The sequence below is a fragment of the Ranitomeya imitator genome, chromosome 3, assembly GCF_032444005.1.
Source record: "Ranitomeya imitator isolate aRanImi1 chromosome 3, aRanImi1.pri, whole genome shotgun sequence".
Classification (NCBI taxonomy): Eukaryota; Metazoa; Chordata; class Amphibia; order Anura; family Dendrobatidae; genus Ranitomeya; species Ranitomeya imitator.
The window spans coordinates 707070419-707092164 of NC_091284.1; the positions used below are offsets into that span (position 1 = coordinate 707070419).

At 44.0% G+C, this 21746-nt stretch overlaps 1 protein-coding gene across 2 annotated transcripts in view; it reads left to right on the forward strand.

The window, feature by feature from the left end:
• LOC138670889 (electroneutral sodium bicarbonate exchanger 1) overlaps positions 1 to 21746 on the forward strand; it is a 346456-nt gene that overhangs the window by 215955 nt on the left and 108755 nt on the right. For both annotated transcript variants that reach the window (XM_069758639.1, XM_069758640.1), the window contains exon 5: positions 2675 to 2835. In XM_069758639.1, the coding sequence (XP_069614740.1) occupies positions 2675 to 2835 (161 nt within the window). The remainder of the gene's footprint in view (positions 1 to 2674; positions 2836 to 21746) is intronic.

The window sequence follows — 21746 nt, forward strand, 5'->3', positions numbered from 1 at the left end:
GATAAGGCTATGAAGTCCAGAGGTTACAGTATCACCTGTGAACCACATTATTGCAGTATGTAGTGTCTTAGACACCTATATCTCTCTGCCTGTGGTTGAAATGAATAGGAATACCATGTTAGCAGCTATGGGCCCTTCGACAGGTTCCTGACTGTCATGATAACACATCGTTCCTCTGCGATAGTGTTGCGGGGAGGTTGGTGTGGCAGTGGAAGCTGATGCGCCTGAGCACAAGCTCACGTTCCTTTTAAATACTGATGTCAGAAATTCACAGCAGCATCTAAATGGTTAACAGACGCGACTGAAGCTCCCTTCACACAAGCCGATGCTTTCCCAGGAAGTTGATTAACTTCCTAATTCTGGTAGGGATTAATATATGGCTTTTAGCCTTGAACATATAAATGCCTTGTAGTATCAAATTATGTTGAGATTTCTTATATTTTACACCTGGTATGACAGAGAGCTAATTGAAACCTAAATGATATCCGCTATGGTTCACTACACACTTCACCATTGTAAACACTAGGCGGGAACACCTTTTTTTATTAGCGCTTATTTAGCAGTGGTGTCATTGACACTTATGCACAGTCCAAATGGTATCACGAAAATGAGAGCACTTACAGCTCTGCAGAATTCAATTGTCGAAGCAATTATCACATTGATCTCATTAAGAAGAGAATTCCTGAGCGCCAGGGTAAAAAATAGAAACGAAACTTCTATGTTCCAACCCATAAGAGAACAATGTAATAAATATAGTTGTGTGGGAGGCGAGATGAGGGCGACAGACAGATGGGATCCTCTGCTCCATATCTCTTAAGCCTGATTTCTAGATGACTTCATAAGAACGAGGCAAACAGTTTGATTACTGTAGAATAAATTCGAGACAGTTTGGATAAAGAATCCTAATATGTGAAAATCATTTTAGAATTGACATAAAGTCTTCATATACATAAAAATCAAAGTCACTCGCTATCTATACATATTACATTTTGGCTTCAGGTTTAGTACATATACTGAAAGTAGAGTCCCAACAGAGACCAGCATTCATATCTGTCATATGCTGGCTTTTAAAAAATATAATGAATAACCCAATGAACAGTTCATATAGCTAGAGCAAAAATTATATGGATACACAGTACAGACCAAAAGTTTGGTCACACCTTCTCATTTAAAGATTTTTCTGTATTTTCATGGCTAAGAAAATTGAAAATTCACACTGCACTGAAGGCATCAAATCTATGAATTTAGACATGTGGAATTATATACTTAACAAAAAAGTGTGAAACAACTGAAAATATGTCTTATATTCTAGGTTCTTCAAAGAAGCCACCTTTTACTTTGATGACTGCTTTGTCTTTGTGTGGGAGCAGTCCTCAAAAAAGCCCAGATAATATCAGGTTCAGTAAGACAAGGGTGATGCTATAGAGAAAATTTGCATCAGAAGCTTATACATGAACAGCTCTGGTAAACATTAAGAGACCACCACATCAAAACCCTGTCATGGGCAGCCCAATCTCCAGACCTGAACCCCATTGAGAACCTCTGGAATGTAATCAAGAGGATGATGGATAGTCACAAGCCATCAGACAAAGAAGAACTGCTTACATTTTTGCGCCAGAATCAGTGTGAAAGACAGGTGGAAAGCATGCCAAGACGCATGAAAGCTGTGATTACAAATCATGGTTATTCCACAAAATATTGATTTCTGAACTCTGCCTGAGTTAAAACATTATTATTGTTGTTTCTAAATGATTATGAACTTTTTCTTTGCATTACTTGAGGTCTGAAAGCACTGGGTTTTTTCTTCTTCTAATTTTTACTATTTTTCTTTGTCAGAAAAAAAATACAAAATTTATTGCTTGGAATTTCGGAGACATGTTGTCAGAAGTTTATAGAATAAAAGAACATTTTAGATTTTACTCAAAAATATACCTATAAAGAGAAAAATCCGACAAACTGGACATTTTGCAGTGGTCACTTAATTTTTGCCAGAACTGATACAGCGTGGTAAAAATCTGAAAGAGAAAACTTCTGGAAAGTCCCTGGAGCTTGTAACCCCGATGGTGAACATGTATACATTGGTTTTTTGGCGCACGCAGGAGCTGCGAGTAATGGCAACCATGAAACCCAATAAGTACCCAAATGAGGTACCTTCCCTTGTTCACATAGCCGTCAATGGAACAATATTCTCAGAGGCGATAAGATCCACCACCTACAAACCTATCCAATCGATTATTTTTCATGTGACTCTTCTTTTGTTGTTTACGTAATTAAGTGCCCGTCAGGTCTCGCATGTTGGGGAAACCACCCGACATATGCGGGATCTCATTTCTAAGCATAAATCCACTATCGGATGCAAAATTCTTTGGCTTCTAATTTCACAACATTTCCACACGCATGGCCATAATATCTGTCACTTGCAGTGATGAAGGTCACTTGACAGAAACGTCTTGACTTTTTGGATTCCCTTCACTTTAAAAAAAATATATTCAAAATATTCTCTAATTTCCGAGTGTCGAGTGTTTTTCCCTAAGTGACAGCAGACTTATGAGAAACACTGATATGTGAATGAGTCCTTCCCGTGCTGTCAGCCAAAGTTGTTTTTTTTCTAAAAATAGTGGAAAATTGACTTTTTACTAATTTACATGCATCTTCGGTTTCCTTGTAACTTCAGGTGGTTAAAGTTTGAGGAAGACGTAGAAGATGGAGGAGAACGCTGGAGTAAACCGTATGTCGCCACTCTCTCTCTACATAGCCTTTTTGAACTGAGGAGCTGTATTATAAATGGAACGGTTCAGCTGGACATGCGGGCAAACACCATAGAGGAAATAGCAGGTATAATACTTATCTTGTGTCGGAAGTTCCAACTTTTTATTTCTCTTGTGCTAGTTGTGTGCACGGCATGGGAAAGAATTGAAAAACAATATGGCATTTGATGGTTAAAAACATTGTGTACCCTGTATTTTAAAGGAAATCTAAAAGCAGGTTTCTTGCTATTTAATCTGATAGCAGCGTAATTTAGAGGCAGAGAGCCTGATTCCAGGGATATGTCACTTGTTCAGCAGCTTGCTGTCATTTCAATACAGTCAGCGTTTTATTAGCAGGAGATCATCACTGCAGGACTAGGTGTCATGTGCAAGCCAGTCCTGCTTATCTGTGTAATCTGTGTAAAGCTTGCTGGCAATTTAGAGTGTACATGGTTAGCTGCCACTCGGGTTGGGGATGGGGTTATACATGGCTCAGCTTTCTGTCTACTGCTACATTTACAGCAGAAAAAACAGGGATTCTATCAAAACTGCACCAAACAATCCAGTAAGAGAAACGTCGCTGGAATCTGGCTCTGTCATCATTCTGCTCTCAGATTAAATAGCAAAACAGATTCCCTTTAATAGTGCGTCCAGCAGCGCTAATCAGTTTATCAATTTATAGCACTTTACAATCTAGAGCAGGTCAGCCAAGTCCACCTCTAGTCCGACATCAAGACCTTCTCTATTGGGATTTTGAGGCGAGCACTTACCAAGTGCATTTTTAAGGAGCATTGGTTTAGCGACCTTAGCATTGTTTGTTAACTTTGTTTTTCAAAATTGAGCATGTCGCCTAATGTTAATAGAAGAGCGAAATGTGATAAAGGCTTATTCATACTACTTTATGAAAAGTAACTTCTGTGGAAGGTAGAGTAGGAGGAATATTTTACTTTTACACTGAGAATGCTACGTACAGCTATTTAGACATAAGAGATATAAACCATTTGCATTGAATCCTTACATTCGTGAATCCAAAATAAAGTGGCGCATCATGAATTTAGACAAGTATACATTGCCTCTTTACAACAACAAAAATATAGCAAGTTATCCCAAATGATCAGGCAGAAGGTTTAGATGAAATTGAAAGTCAAAGAAGTCTAAAATGGACCCGCCAGGTCTTCGGACACGTCTTTTTTTTTTTTATTGGATACTTGCTATGACTTCATGTCTGGGCCACAAGTGTGGGGCTTCTTAAATTGGGTTTTTATGGATCTCTGTCTTTAGCCAGTACTCACACCAAGAATTTCATCAGATAGCTTAACTCGACTGCAGAGGAACGCATGAAGATTCCAGAAAAGGATTATTCTCAAGCTGAATTCTTGTATTATGCATAATAGATAAAAAGCTGCAGGTGAAAAGATGATTCTTAGCCAGAGATATACAGAGGACGACATGAGACAATGATGGCTGACTGCATGCTAACCAAGAAGAATGGAGGGGGTTATCTATGTCAGAGCTAGAGTACAGCACAAACTTCAAAAAGCAAACCTGATTGCCAAGGAGTATAACAGTAATAATACAATACTGTATAATTCCCGACAATACTTGTGTTCCTCCAAGAAATAGCAATTCTGGAGCAACTTCTCCTTGTCCTGTTCTTCTTGAGATCTAAGGGGTAAGGTTTCTCCTTGAGGAGAGTGACATACCAACTCTGGCTTGTCAAGGTAAGGAGGCTTATTCGCTGTGCAATGTTCCTCTGGGAAATTTAATATGCAAATTGCCTCTTCAGATCAAAAGAGGACTTGAACCCTATAGCACCACCTGTTGGAAGTAGCGATCCTACAAGTCATAATCAACCCTTTAACGAGTCTTGTAATATGACTTAGGATTACGCCTTAGGCTTCTTTCACACTAGCGTCGGGCCCGGCCCGTCGCAGTGCGTCGGGCCGAGGTTACCGACGCTAGCGTTGCCTCCGCCGCACAACGGGTGCAGCGGATGCTGCTTTTCAGCGCATCCGCTGCCCCATTGTGAGGTGCGGGGAGGTGGGGGAGGAGTTCCGGCCGCGCATGCGCGGTCGGAAAAGACGGTCCGTCGGCTGCAAAAAATGTTACATGGAACGTTTTTTGCGGCCGACGGTCGGCCGAAACACGGCGCAACCGTCGCGCGACGGTTGCGACGTGTGGCAATCAGTCGCAATGCGTCGCGTAATGTTAGTCAATGGAGAAAAAACGCATCTTGCAAACACTTTTGCAGGATGTGTTTTTTCTGCAAAACGACGCATTGTGACGGATTGCAGTTAACGCTAGTGTGAAAGTAGCCTTAGACCTCAGTCCAGAGCCTCTCACTTAGCCAAGTCAGTTCGCATGCCTTGCACTGACGAGGGCCAACAGCCCGAAACACCGTGTCTGCGAATTGAGATACTGATTTGGCTTTTATCCTAAGTCATATTGCACGACTCGTTAAAGGGTTGATTGTGACTTGTAGGATCGCTACTTCCAACAGGTGGCGCTATAGAGTTCAAGTCCTCTTTTTCTCTGAAAAGGCAATTTGCATATTATTGTTCTTCTTGGAAATCCTCCTTGGGAATATTATGTGTCACTGACTGGGCGGTATCAGATTGTATAGGGTCATGTCCCACAGGTATGGGGAATGGTAACACCTAATTGTCAGTTTATTCATATATTTCTAATCGGGGAACAGTACGATGTTTATTTCTATGAAAAAAAGATGCCCCAGAATTGTTATTTTATGGATTGTACAGCGCAGTACCAGAACAGATGTGTCGGGAGAGGTGACAAATCAAAGTTTATGGAATGTGTGAGATGAATATTCGATGTGCATCTCGCTTTATATTGTTACAGCATGGCGGGAGTATGGAGGTGCACTTTGATGTTTCTGTGAAGAGGAGGTAGTGTCGTTGGTATTTTGTGCACAGGATAGAAACACACATTTATCAAAGCTAAACAAGTGATTGCTTCTTTCTAGGCTCGGAGACATTATTAAGTGGCCATAGGGAGATTATCTGAATCCTTTAATGTGATCCAGCATCTTCTTTGAAGACTCACTTGAGTATTGCGATTGTGTAGTTGAATCCTAAAACTCGCATTGTCCCCATGTTTCATGTAAATGCATTTCAAGTGAATGAATAATGGTTCGCTCATCCGCAGTAATGTAACATAGTAACATACATAGTAACATAGTTAGTAAGGCAGAAAAAAGACATTTGTCCATCCAGTTCAGCCTATATTCCATTATAATAAATACCCAGATCTACGTCCTTCTACAGAACCTAATAATTGTATGATACAATATTGTTCTGCTCCAGGAAGACATCCAGGCCTCTCTTGAACCCCTCGACTGAGTTCGCCATCACCACCTCCTCAGGCAAGCAATTCCAGATTCTCACTGCCCTAACAGTAAAGAATCCTATTCTATGTTGGTGGAAAAACCTTCTCTCCTCCAGACGCAAAGAATGCCCTCTTGTGCCCGTCACCTTCCTTGGTATAAACAGATCCTCAGCGAGATATTTGTATTGTCCCCTTATATACTTATACATGGTTATTAGATCGCCCCTCAGTCGTCTTTTTTCTAGACTAAATAATGCTAATTTCGCTAATCTATCTGGGTATTGTAGTTCTCCCATCCCCTTTATTAATTTTGTTGCCCTCCTTTGTACTCTCTCTAGTTCCATTATATCCTTCCTGAGCACCGGTGCCCAAAACTGGACACAGTACTCCATGTGCGGTCTAACTAGGGATTTGTACAGAGGCAGTATAATGCTCTCATCATGTGTATCCAGACCTCTTTTAATGCACCCCATGATCCTGTTTGCCTTGGCAGCTGCTGCCTGGCACTGGCTGCTCCAGGTAAGTTTATCATTAACTAGGATCCCCAAGTCCTTCTCCCTGTCAGATTTACCCAGTGGTTTCCCGTTCAGTGTGTAATGGTGATTTTGATTCCCTCTTCCCATGTGTATAACCTTACATTTATCATTGTTAAACCTCATCTGCCACCTTTCAGCCCAAGTTTCCAACTTATCCAGATCCATCTGTAGCAGAATACTATCTTCTCTTGTATTAACTGCTTTACATAGTTTTGTATCATCTGCAAATATCGATATTTTACTGTGTAAACCTTCTACCAGATCATTAATGAATATGTTGAAGAGAACAGGTCCCAATACTGACCCCTGCGGTACCCCACTGGTCACAGCGACCCAGTTAGAGACTATACCATTTATAACCACCCTCTGCTTTCTATCACTAAGCCAGTTACTAACCCATTTACACACATTTTCCCCCAGACCAAGCATTCTCATTTTGTGTACCAACCTCTTGTGCGGCACGGTATCAAACGCTTTGGAAAAATCGAGATATACCACGTCCAATGACTCACCGTGGTCCAGCCTATAGCTTACCTCTTCATAAAAACTGATTAGATTGGTTTGACAGGAGCGATTTCTCATAAACCCATGCTGATATGGAGTTAAACAGTTATTCTCATTGAGATAATCCAGAATAACATCCTTCAGAAACCCTTCAAATATTTTACCAACAATAGAGGTTAGACTTACTGGCCTATAATTTCCAGGTTCACTTTTAGAGCCCTTTTTGAATATTGGCACCACATTTGCTATGCGCCAGTCCTGCGGAACAGACCCTGTCGCTATAGAGTCACTAAAAATAAGAAATAATGGTTTATCTATTACATTACTTAGTTCTCTTAGTACTCGTGGGTGTATGCCATCCGGACCCGGAGATTTATCTATTTTAATCTTATTTAGCCGGTTTCGCACCTCTTCTTGGGTTAGATTGGTGACCCTTAATATAGGGTTTTCATTGTTTCTTGGGATTTCACCTAGCATTTCATTTTCCACCGTGAATACCGTGGAGAAGAAGGTGTTTAATATGTTAGCTTTTTCCTCGTCATCTACAACCATTCTTTCCTCACTATTTTTTAAGGGGCCTACATTTTCAGTTTTTATTCTTTTACTATTGATATAGTTGAAGAACAGTTTGGGATTAGTTTTACTCTCCTTAGCAATGTGCTTCTCTGTTTCCTTTTTGGCAGCTTTAATTAGTTTTTTAGATAAAGTATTTTTCTCCCTATAGTTTTTTAGAGCTTCAATGGTGCCATCCTGCTTTAGTAGTGCAAATGCTTTCTTTTTACTGTTAATTGCCTGTCTTACTTCTTTGTTTAGCCACATTGGGTTTTTCCTATTTCTAGTCCTTTTATTCCCACAAGGTATAAACCGCTTACACTGCCTATTTAGGATGTTCTTAAACATTTCCCATTTATTATCTGTATTCTCATTTCTGAGGATATTGTCCCAGTCTACCAGATTAAGGGCATCTCTAAGCTGTTCAAACTTTGCCTTCCTAAAGTTCAATGTTTTTGTGACTCCCTGACAAGTCCCCCTAGTGAAAGACAGGTGAAACTGCACAATATTGTGGTCGCTATTTCCTAAATGCCCAACCACCTGCAGATTTGTTATTCTGTCAGGTCTATTAGACCTGTGTGATCCCACAAAACAGCGTTGTCTGATAAAAAATAAAAAAAAGCATATACAATTTGATACCCTGACGATTTTTCAAGTTTTCGCACCTACAAAGAATTGAGAGGTGTGTAATTTTCATCGTAGGTACACTTCAAGTTTGAAAGACGGAATCTAAAAAAAAAATCCAGAATATCACATTGTATGATTTTTACATAATTAATTTGCATTTTATTTCATGAAATAAGTATTTGATACGATAGAAAAACAGAACTTAATATTTGGTGCTGAAACCTTTGTTTGCAATTACAGAGGTCAGACGTTTCCTGTAGTTCTTGACCAAGTCTGATTTTCAATTTGCTCCAAAGATTTTATATTGGGTTCAGGTCTGGAGAATGGCTAGGCCACTCCAGGACCTTGAAATGCTTCTTACAGAGCCACTCCTTTGTTGCCCTGGCTGTGTGTTTTGTGTCATTGATATGGAAGACCCAACCACGACTCCTCTTCAATGCACTTACTGAAGGATGGAGGTTGTTTGCCAAAATCTCGCGATACATGACCCCATCCATCCTCCCTTCAAAACGGTGCAGTCGTCCAGTCACCTTTACAGAAAAGCAACACCAAAGCATGAGGTTTCCCCCACCATGCTTCACGGTTGGGACAGTGTTCTTGTGGTTGTACTCGTCCGCCTTCTTCCTCCAAACATGGCGAGTGAAGTTGATACCAAAAAGTTCTATTTTGGTCTCATCTGACCACATGACCTTCTCCCATGCCTCCTCTGGATCATCCAGATGGTCATTAGCAAACTTCCAATGGACCTGGAGAAGTGCTGGTGTGAGCAGGGGAACCTTCCGTACCCTGTAGGATTTTAATCCAGTAGTGTGTTACTAACAGTAATGTTTGAGACTGTGTTCCCAGCCCTCTTCTTGTCATCTAGCCCTCCTGAGTAGTTCTGGGCTGATTGTTGACCTTACTCAGTATCATCTTTACCCCACGAGGCAAGATCTTTTAATGGAGAACCAGACTGAGGATGATTGACAGTCATCTTGTGTTTCTTCCATTTTGTTATAATTGTGCCAACAGTTGTTGCCTTCTCGTCACGCTACTTGCCTATTGTCCTGTACTTATGCAGATCTACAATTTTGTCCCTTCTGTCCTTAGACAGATCTTTGATCTTGGCCATGGTGGAGAGGTTGGAATGTGATTGATTGTGTGGACAAGTGTCTTTTATACAGGTAACGAGTTAAAAAAGGTCCAATTAATACTGGAAATGAGTGTAGAGCAGGAGACTTCTTTAAACAAAAACTTAACAGGTCTGTAAGAGCCAGAATTCTTGCTGGTTGGTAGGTGATTAAATACGTATTCCATGCAATAAATTCAATTTAGTTATTTAATAATCACACAACGTGATTTTTTGTTTTTTTATTTTTAAATTCTGTCACAGTTGAATTGTACCTAGTGATGAGCGAGTATACTCGTTGCTCGAGTTTTCCCGAGCAGTGTCCTCCGAGTATTTTTTAGTTCTCACTAGAGTTGAGCGACCTTGACCTTTTTAGAGTCGAGCCGGGTTTCGCGAAACCCGACTATCTCAAAAGTCGGGTCGAGTGAAATCGGCCGATTATGACGTAAAGTCGGGATCGACCGAAACACGAAACCCAATGCAAGTCAATGGGGCAGCATAGTCGGCAGTGAGTGGGGGCCAGGAAAACACCTAGAGTGCCCATTTTAATGTCAAAACCATCTATTCTTCTTAATGAAGCTTGTCAAGCGTAATTAACCTTATAATAATTGGAAGGCATTTGAAATTGGGGGTCATTTGGCTAAAGTTGTGGTGGGTAGGGCTGGTTCAAGTAATTAGTGGGCCCAGGAAATCTGGACCACGTCACGGCAGTGGAGCAGGGAGAGGTAAGTATTTCAACTTTGCAAGTGCTGTGAACCTGAGCAAGCAGGGGGGGCCCACTCGTTGGCATTGGCACTGGCACAGGGCCCCTCAAAGTACAGCGGTGTGTTTGCACGGCGGGGGCGCCTCCCACCGGCAGCAACACTTTTGCGTACTATGAGAGGCCCTGTGCCAGTGACTTCGCCAACTAGTATTCCTCCCCCCACCTGATGAAGGAACCTGCACTTTCATCTGCACCTTCCTCTTTGTCCCCGTGTAAGGTGGTATGGTATGCGGGAAGAGCAACCTGACTTTCAGCAGGGTCACAATGTTGTTGTGTAGCGTGCACGGGGAATGTTGCGTTATGGGTCAATGTACCAGCAGACTCATCTATCACTGGCTGGGCAATGGGCAGGATGAGGAGGAAACACAGATATAGGCCCAAAGAATAAAGTTGGCTAAATGCAGTTCAAAATTGGTAACACAGGAATAACCAGGGGGCATTGCAGTGGAGGACAACTGGAATGAGAGGCTGACACAGAGAGTAGGCCCAAATCAGTAAGTAGTCGAAATGCAGTTCAAAATTGGCAACCGTAGTAAACAGGCGGCACAGCTTTGTTCAGTGGAGGAGAACAGCAAGGAGTGGCAGACACCGATAGTAGGCCCCAACCCAACTAGTAGGCCAAATGCAGTCTAACATTAACAACTACTTAACGAGCGCCTGAAAACGGAATTTCAGGACAGGAAACCAGGAGAACAGCAAGGAGCGGCAGACACTGTTAGTAGACCCCAAACCAACTAGTACGCCAAATGCAGTTGTTCCATTTAACCACAATTTAACGAGAGCCTGAAGATAGAAGCTCAGGAAAGGCAACCTGGAGAACACCTTGGAGTGTAACACACCATCTCTCTCCACCCCATAGCCAATTTGGAGGCCTAATGCAGCGTAGTTTCCAACAACTACTAAACGAGAGCATTAAGATCGAAGCTCTGGAAAGGCAACCTGGAGAACACCTTGGAGTGTAACACACCATCTCTCTCCACCCGATACCCATTTTGTAGGCCTAATGCAGTGTAGTTTTCTACAACTACTGAACGAGAGTCGGAAGACCGAAGCAATGGCAAGGAAACCTGGGGAACACCTTGGAGTGTAACACACCATCTCTCTCCACCCGATACCCATTTTGTAGGCCTAATGCAGTGTAGTTTTCTACAACTACTAAACGAGAGTCTGAAGACCGAAGCAATGGCAAGGAAACCTGGGGAACACCTTGGAGTGTAACACACCATCTCTCTCCACCCGATACCCATTTTGTAGGCCTAATGCAGTGTAGTTTTCTACAACTACTGAACGAGAGTCGGAAGACCGAAGCAATGGCAAGGAAACCTGGGGAACACCTTGGAGTGTAACACACCATCTCTCTCCACCCGATACCCATTTTGTAGGCCTAATGCAGTGTAGTTTTCTACAACTACTAAACGAGAGTCGGAAGACCGAAGCAATGGCAAGGAAACCTGGGGAACACCTTGGAGTGTAACACACCATCTCTCTCCACCCGATACACATTTTGTAGGCCTAATGCAGTGTAGTTTTCTACAACTACTAAACGAGAGTCTGAAGACCGAAGCAATGGCAAGGAAACCTGGGGAACACCTTGGAGTGTAACACACCATCTCTCTCCACCCGATACCCATTTTGTAGGCCTAATGCAGTGTAGTTTTCTACAACTACTAAACGAGAGTCGGAAGACCGAAGCAATGGCAAGGAAACCTGGGGAACACCTTGGAGTGTAACACACCCTCTCTCTACACCACGGAAGGGCTGATTCTTAGGAAGGAAGGCTGTCTGAAAGAAGCAGGGCGCGTCCGAGGGTGATTATATTCTTATTAGGTATATAATCACCCTCGGACGCGCCCTGCTTCTTTATTTGTAATGAATGTTTATTTGCAATGTGGTTTTGACTTACTCTATTTTTTTGGTAAATAATGATTTTATTATTTTCATTGTTTTGCATCTTCTTGGCAATAATATAAAGAAGACGCGACAGGACAACACTCGGTGGATGCCATATCTGTGTTTTAAATTGAAAAAAACTTTCAGTTAACTACTTGCAGGAGAAAGTTATTGTAGCTGGTGGCCATTTTTAGTACTGTACCAGATTTTTGTTGTATGTGTTTGTTTTTAATGTTAAAATGTCTGCATTTGATATCTCTCCAGTATTTTCTTTTTTATAAGCAAAATACTTATTTTTATATTTTCTGATGTTGGTTCAAGGGGTACACGGGCAGCAGTAGACAGGTCAGTGGAGGCCTAGTGGAAGGAGGGACCGCAGACAGGCTTTGAAGGCCTAACATAATAAATTGGGCTGGCTGTAGGCAATTTAAAATTGGTTCCAGGGGAACACGGGCGGCAGTAGACAGGTCAGTGGAGGCCTAGTGGAAGGAGGGACCGCAGACAGGCTTCGAAGCCCTAACATAATAAATTGGGCTGGCTGTAGGCAATTTAAAATTGGTTCCAGGGGAACACGGGCAGCAGTGGCCTGGTCAGTGTAGTAGTAGTGGAAAGAACGGGCCGCAGACAGGCTTCGAAGGCCTAACATAACAAAAATTGGGATGTAGGCAATTTACAATTGGTTCCAGGGGAACACGGACAGCAGTAGACAGGTCAGTGGAGGCCTAGTGGAAGGAGGGACCGCAGACAGGCTTCGAAGCCCTAACATAATAAATTTGGCTGGCTGTAGGCAATTTAAAATTGGTTCCAGGGGAACACGGGCAGCAGTAGACAGGTCAGTGGAGGCCTAGTGGAAGGAGGGACCACAGACAGGCTTTGAAGCCCTAACATAATAAATTGGGCTGGCTGTAGGCAATTTAAAATTGGTTCCAGGGGAACACGGGCGGCAGTAGACAGGTCAGTGGAGGCCTAGTGGAAGGAGGGACCGCAGACAGGCTTCGAAGCCCTAACATAATAAATTGGGCTGGCTGTAGGCAATTTAAAATTGGTTCCAGGGGAACACGGGCAGCAGTAGACAGGTCAGTGGAGGCCTAGTGGAAGGAGGGACCGCAGACAGGCTTCGAAGCCCTAACATAATAAATTGGGCTGGCTGTAGGCAATTTAAAATTGGTTCCAGGGGAACACGGGCGGCAGTAGACAGGTCAGTGGAGGCCTAGTGGAAGGAGGGACCGCAGACAGGCTTCGAAGCCCTAACATAATAAATTGGGCTGGCTGTAGGCAATTTAAAATTGGTTCCAGGGGAACACGGGCAGCAGTAGACAGGTCAGTGGAGGCCTAGTGCAAGGAGGGACCGCAGACAGGCTTCGAAGCCCTAATATAATAAATTGGGCTGGCTGTAGGCAATTTAAAATTGGTTCCAGGGGAACACGGGCAGCAGTAGACAGGTCAGTGGAGGCCTAGTGGAAGGAGGGACCGCAGACAGGCTTCGAAGCCCTAACATAATAAATTGGGCTGGCTGTAGGCAATTTAAAATTGGTTCCAGGGGAACACGGGCAGCAGTAGACAGGTCAGTGGAGGCCTAGTGGAAGGAGTGACCGCAGACAGGCTTCGAAGGCCTAACATAAGAAAAATGTCAATACAATGGTATTGACAGTGCCAGGCATTGAAGGATGTCAGCGCATAGACTAAACATTGGTGGAGCTGTGAGAAAAAATTTTGCAAGTCGTAGAGCACTGTTTGACCTGGGGGGGGACTGTCTTGTGGCCGGCGGTACAGGCCCAGGGCCCCTCATATTACAACGGTGTGTCTGACGTTGGGTGCGCACCACCACCGCCAGACACTTTATTGTACTATGAGGGACCTAGTGGCAGTGCCGTCGACCAAAAGCGGGCACACCCACCTCTTCCGACAAACAGTACTCTCACGGGTGCTGGCGCCAAGTGGCGATACCACGGCCCCGTGTGGGGACTTTGGCCATTTAGGGAGGTGTTAACATGTCGGATGCTGGACAATCAGGTGCTGCAAATTACAAGATTGGAAAAGTCGTTCAGAATAGTCCACAGGCAAGACCTTTACATAGGAAAGCTAGGTGTCAGCCGGGCAAGGTGGGGCAAAAGATTTCGAAATCCAGTTGTGGTTCATTTTAATGAAGGTTAGATCATCTACATTTTGGGTAGCCAGACGAGTCCTTTTTTCAGTTAGTATTGAACCTGCAGCACTGAATACTCTTTCTGATAGGACACTAGCTGCCGGGCAAGCAAGCTCCTGCAATGCATATTCTGCCAATTCTGGCCAGGTGTCTAATTTTGATGCCCAGTAATCAAATGGGAATGACGGTTGAGGGAGAACGTCGATAAGGGATGAAAAATAGTTAGTAACCATACTGGACAAATGTTGTCTCCTGTCACTTTGAATTGATGCTGCAGTACCTGTCCTGTCTGCGGTCATAGCAAAATCACTCCACAACCTGGTCAGAAAACCCCTCTGGCCAACGCCACTTCTGATTTCTGCCCCTCTAACACCTCTGGTCTGCTGGCCCCTGCAGCTCGTGTTAGAACGATCACGGGCGCTGTGTGCAGGGAATCCCAGAAGCAAACGGTCAATAAGAGTTGATTGTTTGGTTGCTAATATTAGTTCCAAGTTCTCATGTGGCATTATATTTTGCAATTTGCCTTTATAGCGAGGATCAAGGAGGCAGGCCAACCAGTAATCGTCATCGTTCATCATTTTTGTTATGCGTGTGTCCCTTTTGAGGATACGTAAGGCATAATCCGCCATGTGGCCCAAAGTTCCAGTTCTCAAATCTGTGGTTGTGCTTGGTTGAGGGGCAGTTTCAGGCAAATCCACGTCACTTGTGTCCCTCCAAAAACCAGAACCCGGCCTTGCCGCGCCAACAATTTCCACTGGCCCCGGAAAAGCTTCCTCATTAAAAATATAATCATCCCCATCATCCTCCTCGTCCTCCTCCTCCTGTTCGCCCGCTACCTCGTCCTGTACACTGCCCTGGCCAGACAATGGCTGACTGTCATCAAGGCTTTCCTCTTCCTCAGCTGCACACGCCTGATCCTTTATGTGCGTCAAACTTTGCATCAGCAGACGCATTAGGGGGATGCTCATGCTTATTATGGCGTTGTCTGCACTAACCAGCCGTGTGCATTCCTCAAAACACTGAAGGACTTGACACATGTCTTGAATCTTCGACCACTGCACACCTGACAACTCCATGTCTGCCATCCTACTGCCTGCCCGTGTATGTGTATCCTCCCACAAAAACATAACAGCCCGCCTCTGTTCACACAGTCTCTGAAGCATGTGCAGTGTTGAGTTCCACCTTGTTGCAACGTCTATGATTAGGCGATGCTGGGGAAGGTTCAAAGAACGCTGATAGGTCTGCATACGGCTGGAGTGTACGGGCGAACGGCGGATATGTGAGCAAAGTCCACGCACTTTGAGGAGCAGGTCGGATAACCCCGGATAACTTTTCAGGAAGCACTGCACCACCAGGTTTAAGGTGTGAGCCAGGCAAGGAATGTGTTTCAGTTGGGAAAGGGAGATGGCAGCCATGAAATTCCTTCCGTTATCACTCACTACCTTGCCTGCCTCAAGATCTACAGTGCCCAGCCACGACTGCGTTTCTTTCTGCAAGAACTCGGACAGAACTTCAGCGGTGTGTCTGTTGTCGCCCAAACACTTCATAGCCAATACAGCCTGCTGACGTTTGCCAGTAGCTGCCCCATAATGGGAGACCTGGTGTGCAACAGTGGCAGCTGCGGATGGAGTGGTTGTGCGACTGCGGTCTGTGGACGAGGTCTCGCTTTTGCAGGAGGAGGAGGAGGAGGGGGTGCGAACGGCTACAGCCAACTGTTTCCTAGACCGTGGGCTAGGCAGAACTGTCCCAAACTTGCTGTCCCCTGTGGACCCTGCATCCACCACATTTACCCAGTGTGCCGTGATGGACACGTAACGTCCCTGGCCATGCCTACTGGTCCATGCATCTGTTGTCAGGTGCACCTTTGTGCTCACAGATTGCTTGAGTGCATGGACGATGCGCTCTTTAACATGCTGGTGGAGGGCTGGGATGGCTTTTCTGGAAAAAAAGTGTCGACTGGGTAGCTCGTAGCGTGGTACAGCGTAGTCCATCAGGGCTTTGAAAGCTTCGCTTTCAACTAACCGGTAGGGCATCATCTCTAACGAGATTAGTCTAGCTATGTGTGCGTTCAAACCCTGTGTACGCGGATGCGAGGCTAAGTACTTCCTTTTTCTAACCATAGTCTCATGTAGGGTGAGCTGGACTGGAGAGCTGGAGATCGTGGAACTAGCGGGGGTGCCGGTGGACATGGCAGACTGAGAGACGGTGGGAGATGGTATTGTTGCCGCCGGTGCCCTAGATGCAGTGTTTCCTACTACGAAACTGGTGATTCCCTGACCCTGACTGCTTTGGCCTGGCAAAGAAACCTGCACAGATACTGCAGGTGGTGCAGAAAATGGTGGCCCTACACTGCCGGAAGGGATGTTGCGTTGATGACTAGCTTCATTGGCCGAGGGTGCTACAACCTTAAGGGACGTTTGGTAGTTAGTCCAAGCTTGCAAATGCATGGTGGTTAAATGTCTATGCATGCAACTTGTATTGAGACTTTTCAGATTCTGCCCTCTGCTTAAGGTAGTTGAACATTTTTGACAGATGACTTTGCGCTGATCAATTGGATGTTGTTTAAAAAAAATGCCAGACTGCACTCTTTCTAGCATCGGATACCTTTTCAGGCATTGCAGACTGAGCTTTAACCGGATGGCCACGCTGTCCTCCAACAGGTTTTGGCTTTGCCACGCGTTTTGGGCAAGATACGGGCCCGGCAGATGGAACCTGTTGCGATGTTGATGCCTGCTGCGGCCCCTCCTCCTCCGCTTCAGAACTGCTGCCGCCTGCACCCTGTTCCCCCAATGGCTGCCAATCGGGGTCAAGAACTGGGTCATCTATTACCTCTTCTTGTAGCTCGTGTGCAACTTCGTCTGTGTCACCGTGTCGGTCGGTGGTATAGCGTTCGTGATGGGGCAACATAGTCTCATCAGGGTCTGATTCTTGATCATTACCCTGTGAGGGCAATGTTGTGGTCTGAGTCAAAGGACCAGCATAGTAGTCTGGCTGTGGCTGTGCATCAGTGCACTCCATGTCAGATTCAACTTGTAATGGGCATGGACTGTTAACTGCTTCACTTTCTAAGCCAGGGACGGTATGTGTAAAGAGCTCCATGGAGTAACCCGTTGTGTCGCCTGCTGCATTCTTCTCTGTTGTTGTTTTTGCTGAAGAGGACAAGGAAGCGACTTGTCCCTGACCGTGAACATCCACTAACGACGCGCTGCTTTTACTTTTACCAGTTTCACGAGAGGAGGCAAAAGAGCTAGAGGCTGAGTCAGCAAGATAAGCCAAAACTTGCTCTTGCTGCTCCGGCTTTAAAAGCGGTTTTCCTACTCCCAGAAAAGGGAGCGTTCGAGGCCTTGTGTAGCCAGACGACGAACCTGGCTCCACAGCTCCAGACTTAGGTGCAATATTTTTTTTCCCACGACCACCTGATGCTCCACCACTACCACTACCCTCATTACCAGCTGACAATGAACGCCCCCGGCCACGACCTCTTCCACCAGACTTCCTCATTGTTTTAAAAACGTTACCAAACTAACGGTATTTGTTGCTGTCACACAACTTACACGGTGAGCTATAACTTCAGTATGATTTAGCTACCCCTTTACAGGTGGGTGAGACCACAACGAAAATCAGGCACAATGTTACACACTCTGTTGTTGGTGGCAACAAATGAGAGAGATGCCACACACGCAGGACTGTCACTGAAGCGCAAATGTAAATATTAATCTCCCACTGATTTGATTTTTTTTTTTTTTTCAGGGAGACTTTAGAAAAAAAAAATACAAAAAAATGAATTTTTCAGGAAGAATTTAGAAACAAAATAAAATAAAATGATTCAGGGAGAATTTAGAAAACAAATAAAAAAAAAAATAGGCTTTGTAGGGCCCACTGAGTGAGAGAGAGGACGCACACAGGAGTCAGGAGTGGCACACAAGCCCAGAGGCCAATATTTATCTCCCACTGATTGATTTAGTGATTTTTTTCAGGTAGATTTTGGAACCCAAATCAAGCAAAAAAATTAATAGGCTTTCTATGGCCCACAATTGGAGAGAGAGAGATGGCACACCCAGGAGTCAAGACTGGCACACAAGCAGAAAGGGCAATATTAATCTCCCACTGATTTGATTTTTTTTTTTTTTTCAGGGAGACTTTAGAAAAAAAAATACAAAAAAATGAATTTTTCAGGAAGAATTTAGAAACAAAATAAAATAAAATGATTGTTTCAGGGAGAATTTAGAAAACAAATAAAAAATAGGCTTTGTAGGGCCCACTGAGTGAGAGAGGACGCACACAGAAGTCAGGAGTGGCACACAAGCCCAGAGGCCAATATTTATCTCCCACTGATTGATTTAGTGATTTTTTCAGGTAGATTTTGGAACCCAAATCAAGCAAAAAAATTAATAGGCTTTCTATGGCCCACAATTGGAGAGAGCGAGATGGCACACCCAGGAGTCAAGACTGGCACACAAGCAGAAAGGGCAATATTAATCTCCCACTGATTTGATTTTTTTTTTTTTTTTCAGGGAGACTTTAGAAAAAAAAATACAAAAAAAAATGATTTTTTCAGGAATAATTTAGAAACCAAATAAAATAAAATGATTTTTTCAGGGAGAATTTAGAAAACAAATAAAACAAAAAATAGGCTTTCTAGGGCCCACTGAGTGAGAGATGACGCACACAGGAGTCAGGAGTGGCACACAAGCCCAGAGGCCAATATTTATCTCCCACTGATTGATTTATTGATTTTTTTCAGGTAGAATTTAGAACCCAAATCAACCCAAAAAATAAATAGGCTTTCTATGGCCCACTATTTGTGAGAGAGATGGCACGCTCAGGACTGGCACATAAGCCCAGAGGCCAATATTAATCTCCCACTTTTTTTTTTTTTTTCCAGGGAAAATTTATAAACCCAATAAAAAAAATAATAAATAGGCTTTCTATGGCCCACTATCTGAGAGAGAGAGATGGCACGCTTAGGACTGGCACACAAGCCCAAAGGCCAATATTAATCTCCCACTGATTGATTTATTGATTTTTTTCAGGTAGACTTTAGAACCCAAATCAAGCAAAAAAATTAATAGGCTTTCTATGGCCCACTGAGTGAGAGATGGCACACACAGGAGTCAGGAGTGGCACACAAGCCCTGAGGCTAATATTTTTCTCCCACTGATTGATGTAGTGATTTTTTCAGGTAGATTTTAGAACCCAAATCAAGCAAAAAAATAAATAGGCTTTCTATGGCCCACTGAGAGATGGCACACACAGGAGTCAAGAGTGGCACACAAGCCCTGAGGCCAATATTTTTCTCCCACTGATTGATGTAGTGATTTTTTTAGGTAGATTTTAGAACCCAAATCAAGCAAAAAAATAAATAGGCTTTCTATGGCCCACTGAGTGAGAGATGACACAGACAGGGATGGCACTCTAGCAGAAATGCCAATCTTAATCTCCCACAAAAAAAAAAAAAAGGAACTGTCCTTCAATTACTATCTCCCTGCAGTAATCTCAGCCAGGTATGGCAGGCAGCAATAAGGAGTGGACTGATGCACAAATTAAATAAAAAGTGTGTACAAACAAAAAAGATAGCTGTGCAGAAAGGAAGGAACAAGAGGATTTGTGCTTTGAAAAAAGCAGTTGGTTTGCACAGCGGCGTACACACAGCAATGCAGCTATCAGGGAGCCTTCTAGGGCAGCCCAATGAGCTACAGCGCTGAGGAAAAAAAAAAAATGTAGCTTCCACTATCCCTGCACACCGAAGGTGGTGTTGGGCAGTGGAAATCGCTACAGCACAAGCGGTTTGGTGGTTAATGGACCCTGCCTAACGCTATCCCTGCTTCTGACGAAGCGGCAGCAACCTCTCCCTAAGCTCAGATCAGCAGCAGTAACATGGCGGTCGGCGGGAACGCCCCTTTATAGCCCCTGTGACGCCGCGGACAGCAAGCCAATCACTGCAATGCCCTTCTCTAAGATGGTGGGGACCAGGACCTATGTCATCACGCTGCCCACACTCTGCGTTTACCTTCATTGGCTGAGAAATGGCGCTTTTCGCGTCATTGAAACGCGACTTTGGCGCGAAAGTCGCGTACCGCATGGCCGACCCCGCACAGGGGTCGGATCGGGTTTCATGAAACCCGACTTTGCCAAAAGTCGGCGACTTTTGAAAATGAACGACCCGTTTCGCTCAACCCTAGTTCTCACTCATCACTAATTGTACCTACAATAAAAATTACATTCTTTTTAGGTGGGTTAAACTTGCAAAATCGTCAGTGTATCAAATACTTAATTTCCCCACTGCATACTGTAAAAGGCAGTGCTCCATATATAAAATATAAAAGGTGGGAATCATTATAGTTAGCTTTTTGGTCAAGTCCGAAATAAAATAAAGATTTCAGCACCTTGTCTATGCATAGATCTCACATCCAGCCTGTATTACAGAGAGAGATACTCCCACAAGAGAAAATTCAGGATTCAAACTAAAAGTGAATGAAGATAGTGATAATCTTTAGCTAATAATTCTAACATAGAATTTTTCTTTTTTAAGCGATGTAATAGATTTTCATGTCCTTTAAATGACAAGTTAATATTTCTTGGTGGTGAATATATTGGAGATATACACTTACTTTCAGTAATGTCTGTATGTGAAGGACCTGAGGTGTGTGAATCATGGTAAGGAGTTAATAGATAGAAATGTCAGAATACTAAGGGGACAGTTGCAGGTTTTGAGCAAAGCGGATGGGACGGTGCAAGGAAATTTGCGTCGGAAAAAACAATTTCTGTGCAGAAATTGGTGCTCGTGTGACAACTATTCTCTGATGAATTGTAACTCCTATTAGCATTTTTCTCTACTGACCTGTGGGAATAGCAGTTTTACAATTTGTTAGGTTTCTTTATGGCTAACGTGCAAATGTCAACTCAGCAGGGGCCCCAGTGCCGATGGTAGGCAGCTGTGGCTAGTATGTACTGGTGTCTGTAGCCAGCAAACATTGCCGCCTGATAATAAAGTCATCATGGTGTTGGGTAAAGCTACGTTCACATTTGCGTTGTTGGGAGCAGTGTCGTAGACGCAACCCACAACGTATATACACAACGCAGCGTTTTTTGACGCATGCGTTGTCATAAAATCGTAAAGTACAGGAATTTCGGCGCAGGGAAAACGCTACAAGTAGCGTCGTCCGCGCCCTGTCTGGTGCGTCAAAATGACGCATGCGTCGTAAAACGCATTGCAACGCATACCGGCGCATGTCCATGTGCCCCCCCATGTTAAAGATAGGGACGCATGATGCATGCGTCGGTATCCGTCGACGACGCTGCGCCCAACAACGCAAATGTGAACGTAGCATTAGATGTGCTTCATTCTAATGAAGGCTGTATGTATAAGGAAGAGCAAATGACTTGTTTGCTGCAATTAGCTAAGTAAATGCACGAACACCCAAGATCACCCCGAGGGCTTGGATCGGGTCCTAAGAAGCTCTGTCTGAGCCGCAGCCAGGCACAGGACATGGTTAGCATAGAATCGCGGAGGTCGCTGTGTGCTGCC